A 12,586-nucleotide genomic window follows, 5' to 3' on the forward strand; every position below is an offset into this window, starting at 1 on the left:
TTTATCCTAGCTCAAATTACCTTATTGTTGTAATATTCTCAGTGTTTTTTTTTTGTATCTTTTTAGCCCTGATGAAGCCCTGCAAAGTGGGGCGAAACGTCAGACATTAAAATAGTTTTAAACTATTTGTTCTTTTTTTGACCGCAATCCTGACCATGTTCTTATGTTTAAATTTTTACGGTCAACTATATATACATATATAAAGAATTTTATGAATAAATAAAAGAGAAAAAAGGAAAAATAGAAATATCCATTTCCAATGGGAAAAGTCAAAACCACTTGATCTTCCTGGTTTTTTTTTTAAACTGTTGTATTCCTGGGAGGAACAAAATTTATATTTTGGTTGCCCCGTGTTTGTTGATTCATATTGAAAGAAGGTAGTTATTCACTTATTTATTTTTTCATATACACTATCATCAGACTTATCATTCATCAGAGGTAGAAAGGTTTTGATCTTAAATAGATAAAATTTTTGATTTTTGTAAATATTAAAAAACTTTTTATACTTATTGGATAAGAAAAAATCATTATAAACCAGCTGCTCCATAGCTTTCCACACTTCTCTGGTTGCGCAATCTAAAATACTCTTATCTCAATTCTCTTTAATCTTTGTGTATATTACATTTTTGCATCGCTTAGAACATTTGTTTAGACATTTTAAATAATTAAATAGATTATTATTGGAAGAAGATAGTTGACCGTATGAAGTAGATTGTGGGAAGATAGCCCGGGTGGCGGTCAATAAAGGTATAAAAATAGTAGAAGAAAGATATTTATTGTTAACCAACATTTTGCCCTACTTTAAATGTTGCTAAATAATAAATAGTTTTCTTCTACTGTTTTGATACTTTTATAGTCCTAAAATACAAATGTTTATAGCAAAATAAAATTAAAAATTTTTGTTGATAATTTTCACTTTGTCTGGTCGCCTGGTCTTTAGATTTTTTTTTTGGAAATAACAAAGATAGTGATAATTTCAACACAAGCCTAATAATCTCCACAAAATTTGGGGACCTATTTCATGGCGGTGAGTGGAAGTTGTGTGATGCGCATCTCACCAGATTCTTTGTCTTGAATAATTGTTTTTTTTTTTCTAGGACCTCCATCTGAAATTTTACCAAATTATTTGGAACTGTTGACTGATGAGGAATTAGAAATTTCAGAACCTTCTTCTAGAAAAGAAGCAAATAGTGATCTTAAAAAATCATCTTCAATGGACAGCGTTCTTCTCGAAGAACACAAATATAGTGGTAAAATTTATATTTTATGCTTTATGGACCCTAGTGTTTGTTTTATTATTGTAATAATTCTTGAATTTTTTTCACCTGCAAGGTGTTGTTTTATGTACCATAGTGATATATAAATATATATATATATATATATAAACGTGGCCTTGATTCAACATACCGCCATCTTGGTTTTGTTTTGTATCACGAAGTTATTATAAACAATGAAACTTGGTTAGTTTGCTTTTTGGATAAACAAAACAAATGAATATTAAAATGATACAAAAAATAAAACATATTAAAAACCCTTAATACATCAAAATATACTATTTACTCAAAAAGAGCATATCTTATATAAGAGCAGGAATATTTTTAAGAGCTCTCATGGTTTAAAGACTCTAGTTCTATTCTTTGTTTGGAACAACTATTTTCCGCTTTTCATTTATTTCATCCTGAGATTTAGTTATTTTTTGGTTTTTAAATTAAATTTTGTGCCATTTTCGCTCCTCCCTTTTCTCCCTTATCTAAGGTCGACTTTAACCTCCTGACTTAGAAGAACGCTCTCTTCTGGATGCTTGCCTTGAAAACATATTCTCATGTCACCGGACATTGCAACTGCTTTTAGCATCATCTTTCCATCCAATTTCCTTCCAAAATCAATCTTCAATCCTACTGTGCAGCTTCAGGTATGATGGCCTTACTTTACTGGTCAGATTTCAAAATTACGTAATATGTTTCAAGTATAGTACCCCCAGCTATCATGAGCCAGCTTATATTAGCACTTACTGCACCTAAACAGTCCACTCAATATCAACCATTTATGTTTGGTCAGAGCTTATGAAATAAACTGTGTAATCACTCATTACAAACAATATCTTGTAATTCAAGTTTATGTTGAGAATGGGTTCTCTATTTAAATATTTTTCAGGCAATATTGAGATGAAAGTTTATTTGAAATACTTCTCATCGATGGGTATCTTAGTGATGCTTTCAATTCTACTGTCGATGGCCTTGATGCAAGGAACTAGGAATGTTGTTGATTTATGGCTTTCGATTTGGGTATCCAGTCTTTCTAATACTACAAATATTACTACTGTTAGCTCAATAGAAGGTAAGGAAGGCTGTTATTTTAGCCAAATCTATAAATTCATTATTTTAATGGTTATTCTAATTTTTTTTTTTTTTTTAAAATGCTTTCATTTGAATATTAAAATAAAATAGCCACCTTATACTGTACCTTTCTCATCTCTGGCATTTTACTTTCTCTTGCTGCTCCCATCTTAGAATGTTATAGGAAATGAAATATTAATAATTATGTATTTTTAGTATCATTTATCAAAGCATAACAATTGAGGTACAATCTAATAATGGCAACATCTATGAGTCGTTACAAAAATAACAAACATAAAATACAGAATATGTTTAAAATATCATTCTTATTAGTCAGATTATGTAGAGACTGCTATAGTTACTAACGTTTAAACGATTTGAAACTTTTGGCATCGAGGTTAACATTAAGGTAATTAAACTAGTAGTTGTAATAAAAATAAATTTCAAATGATGATAAAGTAACAGTGGGGATAATATACAGAATATAATTTAGAATTCTTCAAAAATATAATCATAGAAATATAATGATAATGATAAATTAAAATTAATAATTATGATTTCATAAAACTAATAAATTAAAAATAAAGGCAATACTAAATTAAAAATAATAATAGAATAAATAATACAGAATATGGGAAAGAGAAAAACTTTATGCAAAAATTTCTGTTTAATCTATGTCTGTTTAGCTTAATCAATTTCTGTTCAACCTATCGCTTTGAACAGCCCTGATGAAGCCGTGCAAAGTGGGGCGAAACGTCAGACGTTAAATGGTTATAAACTATTTGTTCTTTTTTGACCGCAACCCTGACCATCTTCTTACATTTATACAAAAAAGTTGTACTGTCCAACTGTATTGGGTTGATAAATACACAGCGTACTTACTTTTTTTCAAGTTCCTATAATGTAGAGACATATTATTGTAAATTTATAATAGTAATACACAATTTTTTTCTATATTTGTTTTTAGTCTATTTTTTCCCCTTTTTTTTGACAAGGTGATACTACATACTGTCTAAAACATTGAAAGGAGAATTAATTTAACTTAGTTATCTTGTCAGGAAATAAGAATAAATTATTATTTTTATACCAGATCGGCCTGGTGGGCCTTACATGGTTGATATAACTTATATTATATATATTTTTTAACAGTTGATTATGAGGGGGTATAGTCATACAAATGACACCCCTAACTATATAAAATGTTCTTATAAAAAGAAAAAAAATAATAATAAAATAAATAGATAAGAATAATGCTTCTTAATAAAAGAGGAAAGTAAAATTAATAACAAAAAATAATGAAATTGGTACACTTAAATAAAACAAACAATTGTCTTCTAATAGTAAAAAAAAACAATTTAATTTGAAAAAGGGAAGAGAGAAGAAAAGAGAGAAAAAAAAAATAATGAATAAATAAAATGAATAATAATAATAAGTCAATAGAGGTAGTGTGACTATGAATTAATTTTATAGTTCTTAAAAATTTATAAAAGAATGTCCTGCATCAGTCTGGGCTTCAGTCTTCGGGTTGAGGTTGGGTTTCCCAGGTTGTAGGTCACTGCTCCTTTAACTGTCGGCGAATGGGAGTGGAACTTCATGAACTGTTTTTTGATATAATCCTCTATTGACTCCATTTGTAATTCGCGATGCAATTGGCAATTTCTTATGAACCAAGGAGCATTAACTGCGATTCTTAGGACTTTATTTTGAAAAGATTGTAGTTTTTTCCTTTTCGTGAAGGATGCCGTACATCAGCAGTGGCCTGAGGATTGTTTTAAATATAAGAACAGTTGTTTCTGGTTTTAGTTTGGAATTTCTGTTTAGGATAGGATATAGCATTGCTAACCTTGCATAAGTTTGAGTTAGTTTGATGGTGATATGGTGATTCCAGGTAAGGCGATCTAGGAAGAATAAATTGATACTTGAGAATTAGTATATAATTTTAATGTAGTTTATAAAAAATTATAATGTAGTATATTAAATTAATATTTCATATGCATGATGTACTTATAACATTATTTGGATTAATTACTGAGATTAAAAACTAGAATAGATAGAGTAAAATTATAATATATAATTTTTTTTGTTTTATCGTTTTTTTATTTCTATATTTTAGTACTATAGATTCTATATATTGAATACTATTTGATTAAAAACTAAAAAAAAAAAACAACAATTAACTACAAGGATATAACAACTACATTATGCATAAATTTAAATTCAGATAATAAATATGAAATTAAAAAGTAGTAAATATATATAAAATATATTAGATAAAAACAGTAATAAATATCCATAAAAAAGTAATAACTAGATGTGAAAAAGTAATGAATATATAATAATGCAAGTCATAAATATTTAAAATATATGCATGCCACCCTTCTTCTGGATCATAACAGTTAGTAATATGCTAGTTACTGGATTTTACATTCTGTACACTACCATATAGAAAAATACCATCGCTTTAAATTATGTTTATTATTTTTTATTGTTTGTTGTCTATATTTGCTCAAGTTCCTCTTTCCAAGTTAGCATTTTAAAAAAAATATAAATTACTGAATTTATTTTCTTTTTGTAGAAGGAGAATATTTCCAGGACCATACAACTTATTACCTGATTGTTTACTGCTCGTTAGCTGGTGCTAATTCATTATTCACGCTCGCTCGAGCTTTCTTATTTGCTTATGGCGGTCTTAGAGCAGCAAGGAAATTACATGATTCACTCTTACAAGCTGTTATTAGAGTGAGAATTAATTTTTACTGTCTTTGTTTTAAATAAAAATAAATTATTTTCATCTTATTAATGTTTATTTATCTGTTAATTTTTAGGCTAGAACTTATTTTTTTGATATTACTCCAGTCGGTAGAATTTTAAACAGATTTTCTTCTGATATTTATACTATTGATGATTCCTTGCCGTTTATTTTGAATATTTTATTAGCTCAGTTTTTTGGTGTTATAGGTAAGTTAATGATTGATTTATTTATTTACCATTTAATATGTTTAGTTTTTGTACCACTGAATCTAATTAATTGTACTGATATTTACTATGTTAGATTATATATTACTAGCATAGGCTTCGCTTCATTTGTCTTTGCGTTTTAACTGAAATATGTTCTATTTTTTTTTCTCCTTAGGAATGATATTTGTTACTATTTATGGTTTACCTTGGGTATGGCTCGCCTTGGCTCCGCTGATCCCCGTTTATCATTGGCTACAGAACCATTATCGGCTAACCTCAAGAGAGTTGAAGCGTTTGAGCAGCATGAGCCTTTCCCCAATGTATACTCATTATAACGATACTTTACAAGGCTTGGTAACCATCAGAGCATTTAAAGCTGCATCTAGGTATTGTATAATAACTGTAAAAACTATAATTTGAAACTATTGAGCCGAAAAACTCAATATTTTGAGGTCAATCCTGTCCCCCCATACATTTATAGATATATTGAACTTCTAAACTTTAATACAAAACTCCATAACTTGAAACAAAATTTATCATAGAACTGATCCTTGGACTCAACTCAAATTCAGAGGTTAGGAAGATTCTGTAACTTAAAATTTCCATGAATATTATTTCTTGGTATGATAATTCAACCTATATTCATTTATATCAACAGATTACTACACATATGTTTTTTTGGAAAATATAGTTAAACCTTTCCGATTTCTTAAAAATCATGTAAATCTTTCTATGGTATCCCTCATTCTCTATTTATCTCTTCTTTTTTTTTAAATTGTTTATCTGTCCTGTACAGTATTTTTAAAATTATTCTATCTTTTTATAGTGAATTTTTACTTTTCATGATAATTCTTAAATCTGACTACTTTTTCAAATTAGTGGTCTTTACATTTTAAATATTGCTAGATTTTCCCTCTCTTGGAGTAATAGGTTTGTCTCATTTTTCCTTTATAAATTTTTAAAGTAAGCTTTCTTGCTAATTCTTCACATACAAAGATAAATTTAAATAAACAAAATATTAAGTAGACCTATATTAACATAGATATAATAAACAATTTTTTATTGAATTTTTTACTCAGAGGGTCTTTTGAGTGGACACACCAAATTTCTATTTTTTGTTTTGCCTAATTCATTGTACTGTTATTTCATAGATTCAAACATGATAACGGCTGTTACTTGGAATGCAATCAAAAAGCACAGCTGAGCAGTAGTGCAGCTTCCCAATGGCTAGGTCTTAGGCTGCAGCTGATCGGAGTAACGATGCTCACTAGCGTTGCCTTCTTAGCAGTTCTTCAACATCATCTCGATTTAGCTGATGCAGGTTAGTATTTTTATAGGATTATGTTAATATATAAAATTAATTTAAATAATTAAATGGAAGGTAATCACCTATAAGAAAAAAGAAAAATAGCAATATTATCTTTAAATCGTATTATAAAGAGAAAAAAATTAATCAGATGTGGTAAAGTTGTCTCAGAGTATTTATTAGAGGTCTGAATCCATTAGTACATTAGTTTATAAATAATTACCTCTGTTCTTGGGCTATTTATCTGCATATGCATAAGTAAACCAAAACTGTATATCCTCAATATATAAGGTCTCAACCTATTATATTTTTCTTAAAATCATTATTATTATTTTTTTTTTTTACAGGACTCATTGGTCTAGCTATATCTTATGCCCTTGGGCTTACAGTTTCTCTTGGAGGAATCGTGAATGCGTTTACGGAAACTGAAAGAGAAATGATTTCAGTCGAGAGGGTTAATCAATATTCTCCAGAAACAGATGAGACTTTTGAAATCGAAGAACAGAAGTATTCTATCGCTGTACCATTTGGCTGGCCTTCACAGGGTGTTATATCCTTTAATAACGTTTTTTTCAGATATCGGTATGCACATTTTATCATTTACTTAGCTATAAAAATAAAAAAATAATTTTTTTTTTTGTGAGAAGATGGATTATAAGGCCTATTAACATGTCAATATTTTCCTCGATTCGAAAATTATTACTCTTCAATTCTTTCCTAACTAAAGTATTTGTTTTCTTGCTTCCTTTAAAAAAAAAAAAATATGTATATATCATGATTATAAATTTATATTTTAATAATTTACAGGAGTCATCTTCCATATTCCTTGACCAATGTAAATTTCACAACCTTCCCAGCTGAGCGAATAGGAGTTATTGGAAGAACTGGTGCAGGAAAATCTTCTCTCATTGCAGCTCTGTTCAGGCTTTGCGAGCTCTCCGAGGGATCCATCACCATAGATACTGTCAATATCAAACTGATTTCACTCAGAGAACTTAGGTAAATATTTTTTTATTTTTAAGAGGAAGTTGTGTCTAGTTATGTAAGTATTTTAGCAAATTAGATAATAAATTGATCTTACCATTTGGATTACGGCTGTGTTAACCTCTAAGCTTAGATGGAGGTAAATATTACTTTCTTGTTGTCCCACTACCTGCCCACCAAAGAGTTGCCCAGGTTAAATCACTTCAGTATAAAAGGTGGATTTGCCACTTTATCATTATCAATTTTCCCAGTCTTATTTCTAGAATACGGTTTAAGTTCCTAGACCAAAAAATTGTAATCAGTTGCTATAAACAAAATTACCAATCCAGAAATATCAGGATAATCTTTACTTTTTAATTAAGAAAAGAATTAATCCATTTCTAGACTGTTTATGAGATTTGCTCTATTCTTTATATTTCAGTTGGTATTTATTACTTGTATAACTTCAGGTCTCGAATGGGAGTCATACCACAAGATCCATTCATATTCAGTGGCAGCGTACGATCAAATCTGGATCCTTGGGACCATCATAACGATGGCGAGCTTTGGGATGTTCTCGGAAAAGCTAACTTGACAACAGCAATAAGGAATCTTGGTGGTCTGATGATAACCTTAAAGAAGGGTTCTCTTTCATCTGGCCAGTTACAGCTGTTATGCCTTGCCAGGGCACTGCTTCACAATGCTAAGGTACATTTTTGACTTTTCTTATTATCAAATTAGTATTGGCTACTATTTTATAGTTTTTTTTTTTAAAACTTCCTTTTGTTAAGTGGTTCAGTATTTCATCTGAAAAGGAGATCCTTCCAACAGAAATAATATATATGGTGTTCGTAAATAAAAATAATTATTGATTGAATTGAAAACCATGGAAACTTAAAACATTTGTGTGTAAGTTAAATTCATTCATGACTTTTTTATCACCCTCATTAACTTTCTACAACTTTATATGTTAGTATCAATTTTAAAATCCTTGACTTTTTAATCGTACATTACATGCCTAAATTACTACTCTTATTTCCATAAAATTGTTTTCAACCTGAAAATTTTTTTTATAGTTTATATTTATCCAGTTTTCTTAACTAATAATCTTGGGAGATGGTTAATTATTTCAAATAAACAAAATTAAAGGTGCTTTAATGAGGTGTTTATTAATATGAGAAGATGGTCGAGAATGTGTGGGACTGTCTGTAGCCGAGTGAGTTGAAACACCAACTTTGACTGCCTCGTGACTACAGTGGTGCCAGTTCAAATCTGACCTGGGGAGTTTACTTTTATTTATATGGCAGTTTTGTGAAATGAAAACTTGACTTCCCATCATGGTTAGAATAGGGTGCTATCCTGTAGATATTTTTTTTCATTTCTTTTACTTTTTTTTATAATATTGTTCATTTTTATCCCTCTTCTATTATTTACCTATATGTCTACATCTAATTCTCTCTCAGTGTAACAAATAATAAACATTTTAAATATATATAAAAAAGTACATTTAAATAAAAGCAATAAATATATAAGTGGTTAAATTTGTTACTTAAAACAGCTGGTTTAAAGTAACAAATTTAATTACGGAATCTGCATTCAGTGTTTGAATTTTTTTTAATCCAAATTTTCAAAATATGGGAAATCCAAACTTATACTTTACACTTATTAATTCCAAATACAAATATTGGATAGTTGATCAGTTAGTCATTGCTATTTGAATTTGTATAAATTATAATATACTTATAAATAAATTATTCTATCAGATTTTTATAAATAAACGATTATTTCAGATCTTATGCATTGACGAAGCCACTGCTAATGTCGACGAAGCAACTGACAGGGTTATACAGCAAATGATAAGAAATAATTTTAAGCATAGTACTGTTATTACAATTGCTCACAGAGTGCGAACCATTCTAGATAGCCATAGGTTAGTGAACATTACTTTTTATTTTTATATAATAAAATTAATGTTTAGCCAAAAGTCAATACATGTATGTGCGTGCTACATGGTTTCATTTTTACTAAATTACAACACACTCTCAATTGTGCTTATATCAGCTTCACATTTTTGTATGTAGATCTTTTGAAATATACTATTCTTTTTATTAAGTTTTACTTTTTGTTTTGGTAGTAAGTATATTTTACATGTTTATACTTGATTTTTTCTGGTTATCTAATTATTGTTATACATCAATAATATTTTATTTTATCTATTATTCAGTTATTATTAAAAGACTTTAACCTAGAAGAAAGCTTTTTTTGTATTCTAATCTATATGAGCAAGTTGTGTCAAACATGGTGTATCACCATGTTGTCTAGTTTAGAATAAAAGTGGCACAACTATATATCCGAAGTATTAAATATATATAAAAGGAAGATGGTCTGTGGAAAGTGAAATAAAACTCAAATAGTTATTAAACTATTTAATGTGAAGCAATGTTTCATCCTACATTGTAGGCCTTCACCAGGTTTACAAAAGATACAAGCATCTAAAACAAAGTAATAAAGTAAAGGAATAGATAACATGAAATAAAAGTAAACTAAAGTATGGCTAAATATGATTTCAAATATGTGATAATTTATGTAAACATGAACAACGTGAATTAAAGTAAATAAACCAGAATTTAAAAAAAAGTATTAGATAATCAATGAAAATGGAAAAAATAACAAATAAAAAAGAAGATAAAAGAGAAATATAAAAATACAGTACACCCTAAAAGAAGAGAAATATGAATACAATAAAGGTTTAAAAAAATTTAAATGATGAAAAAAATAGGAAATCCACCTTTCTGAAGAAGGAAACCAAAAGAACTTGAGGCAGATACAAGGTATCAACAGGGTAGGAGAGTGGGGGAATTGGACACTAAACAAATAACGTATTCGAAAGCAAAAAGATATTTTTATTCTTTTCTTTTATTATATTCTATATGAGTAAGTTGTGACAAAAGTTGAATATCGCCATGTTGTTTATTTTAGAGTAATGATTTTTTTTATTTATTGATATTTACAACTGCATTTACATAAAAATACATCTAGTAAATTTGATGTAAGATCATAATGGAGTGATAAAGGCATGTAGAGAAACTTCCCATTGGTAGCACTCTAATAATATTTCTACATTAGAAGATCTCGAGGCCATTTTATTTTCAGGCATTTCGGAGGATTATCAGGAATGAAAGAGTAAGGTTAGAAACTAGTAGGATTGGGTGGTTAGGAAGTTTATAATGGAAGGATTGATATCTGGTTTGGGATAGATCAGTACCATATGGAACATTAAGGTCTTTATGGATGATTTTAATGTTGACAAAGTTAGGAGCATTGAGGATTTTATGAAGAATTCTGGATTGTGAGGATTGGATAAGAGAGAAATTTAAAGGTTTATCGGAGCCCCAAAGCTCAACTTCGTATGTCCAGATAGGCCTTATTATAGTCATATTGATCAGTCTTTTGTAATGGATTGAAAGTTTGGACCATTTGTCTTTTTTTTTTTTTTTACTACGCCAAAGGAGGCATTTCTGCCATTCTATTTCGTACAGCCCAGTATAATTTAGCTCTGCCGATAACTCCCGTCTGTAGTCAACTCCACACTGGACACAGTCCGAAGATTCAGTCACTCATATTCTCTTCAGGTGGTGCCGCAAATAGTCATGTCCAGTAGCCAACCTGAAGCATGCCACTGACACCGCTCTTGGTAAAGTTAATGGAGGGCGCCTCTTAGGATCTAGCAATGGCGCCCAGTTCTTGCCCCCACATTCTCTCTACTCCTTTCCTCTGCTCTTTCAGTGATGGGGCTTCGGGCCATTTCTTTCGCCATGTCCATGGTGATAGGGAGAAGCGGCTGTGGTTGGCTAGCTCCTAACCGTGCAAGTCAATCCGCCTCCTCATTCCCAGGTATACCGCAATGGGCTGGAATCCACTACATTACCAATACTTTAAGTATTTCTCTTTTACATTCTATGGATTTCCGGCATGCGAGAATTCTAGCGTTAGTTGAGGGATGTTCAGACGCTATTGCCAGCAGTGCTGCCCTAGAATCCGACAGAAGAACTATCTTCTTTGCGCAGGCGTGAGTAATCTTTTCTAGAGCTAAAGTAATTGCAGCTACTTCTCCATCAAAATTAGTAGCGTTGGAAAAGGCCACTATAGACACCTGCACCCGCATTTTTATTTGCCTCTGTAGCTGACCCGTCGGTGTATACATGGATCCATTCTGGCTCAGGGTAGCGCTCGGGTATAGTGGCCAATGCCACAGTCCTTAGTTCTTCCGCTGGGGTCATGGATTTGTTGATGGGCATTATTAGATCCAGCACTATAGCGTATGGATATGTCCAAAGGCTTTGTTGGCTTTCCTACTTGACCATTTGTCTAGTAAATATTGTAATAGTCGGAATTGACATGCAGTTTCCTATGTTTTCAGTCTTGTGTGAAGCGAAAAATAATAAAAAAAAATTAAAACAATATATGATGAGAAGATGGTGGGAGAGGAGGGGGGGCAGCAGTCAGAATATTCTGACCGCACCCCTCAACCATCTTCTCATATATATATTATCCATGGTCAACTATCCTCTCATGATTAAAACAACATAATGAAATTTATAATATTTTTGATACAATGGCCAGGAAAGAAAACTGAATATATCTTACAATGGATAAAAGACATAAAAAAAAAAAATGAGTAAAAAATTAATCAGCTAAAAAATATAGTGTCTAGAAAAGCGAATAAGAGAATGGAATATGGTCCGCGTGCGGTCAAAAAAAACTCAAATAGTAGATAATTATACTATTTTATTGAGCCAACGTTTCGCCCCACGTTGCAGGGCTTCGTCAGGGCTAAAAAAGATGCAAACACTATAGTTACAAAAAAGAAAAAACATAAGTGTAAAATAACAGGGGTATAACATGAATTATTACTTTATTATTAATTTTCTATTATATTTTACACTTTTCTGTATCCCCGCTCATTTGGTATATTTTGTTTCTTAATTACTTACACACATTGTATCCCATTATTTTATACTTT

General features: G+C 30.2%; 1 protein-coding gene across 3 annotated transcripts in view; it reads left to right on the forward strand.

Annotated features, from left to right (window-relative positions):
- The window catches only part of LOC106681805 (ATP-binding cassette sub-family C member 10), a 46,764-nt gene that overhangs the window by 30,930 nt on the left and 3,248 nt on the right, over positions 1-12,586 (forward strand). For all 3 annotated transcript variants that reach the window (XR_001343316.3, XR_010843987.1, XM_014422357.3), the window contains exons 14-23: positions 1,098-1,250; positions 2,155-2,337; positions 4,912-5,075; positions 5,162-5,294; positions 5,470-5,680; positions 6,446-6,615; positions 6,948-7,182; positions 7,408-7,599; positions 8,034-8,271; positions 9,354-9,493. Coding sequence is in view for 1 of the 3 variants with exons in the window: in XM_014422357.3 (XP_014277843.1) it covers positions 1,098-1,250; positions 2,155-2,337; positions 4,912-5,075; positions 5,162-5,294; positions 5,470-5,680; positions 6,446-6,615; positions 6,948-7,182; positions 7,408-7,599; positions 8,034-8,271; positions 9,354-9,493 (1,819 nt within the window). In the remaining 2 variants the exon portion in view is untranslated. The remainder of the gene's footprint in view (positions 1-1,097; positions 1,251-2,154; positions 2,338-4,911; positions 5,076-5,161; positions 5,295-5,469; positions 5,681-6,445; positions 6,616-6,947; positions 7,183-7,407; positions 7,600-8,033; positions 8,272-9,353; positions 9,494-12,586) is intronic.

The sequence above is a fragment of the Halyomorpha halys genome, unplaced genomic scaffold, assembly GCF_000696795.3.
Source record: "Halyomorpha halys isolate HHAL.00 unplaced genomic scaffold, Hhal_1.1 Scaffold2.1, whole genome shotgun sequence".
NCBI classification, from domain to species: Eukaryota; Metazoa; Arthropoda; class Insecta; order Hemiptera; family Pentatomidae; genus Halyomorpha; species Halyomorpha halys.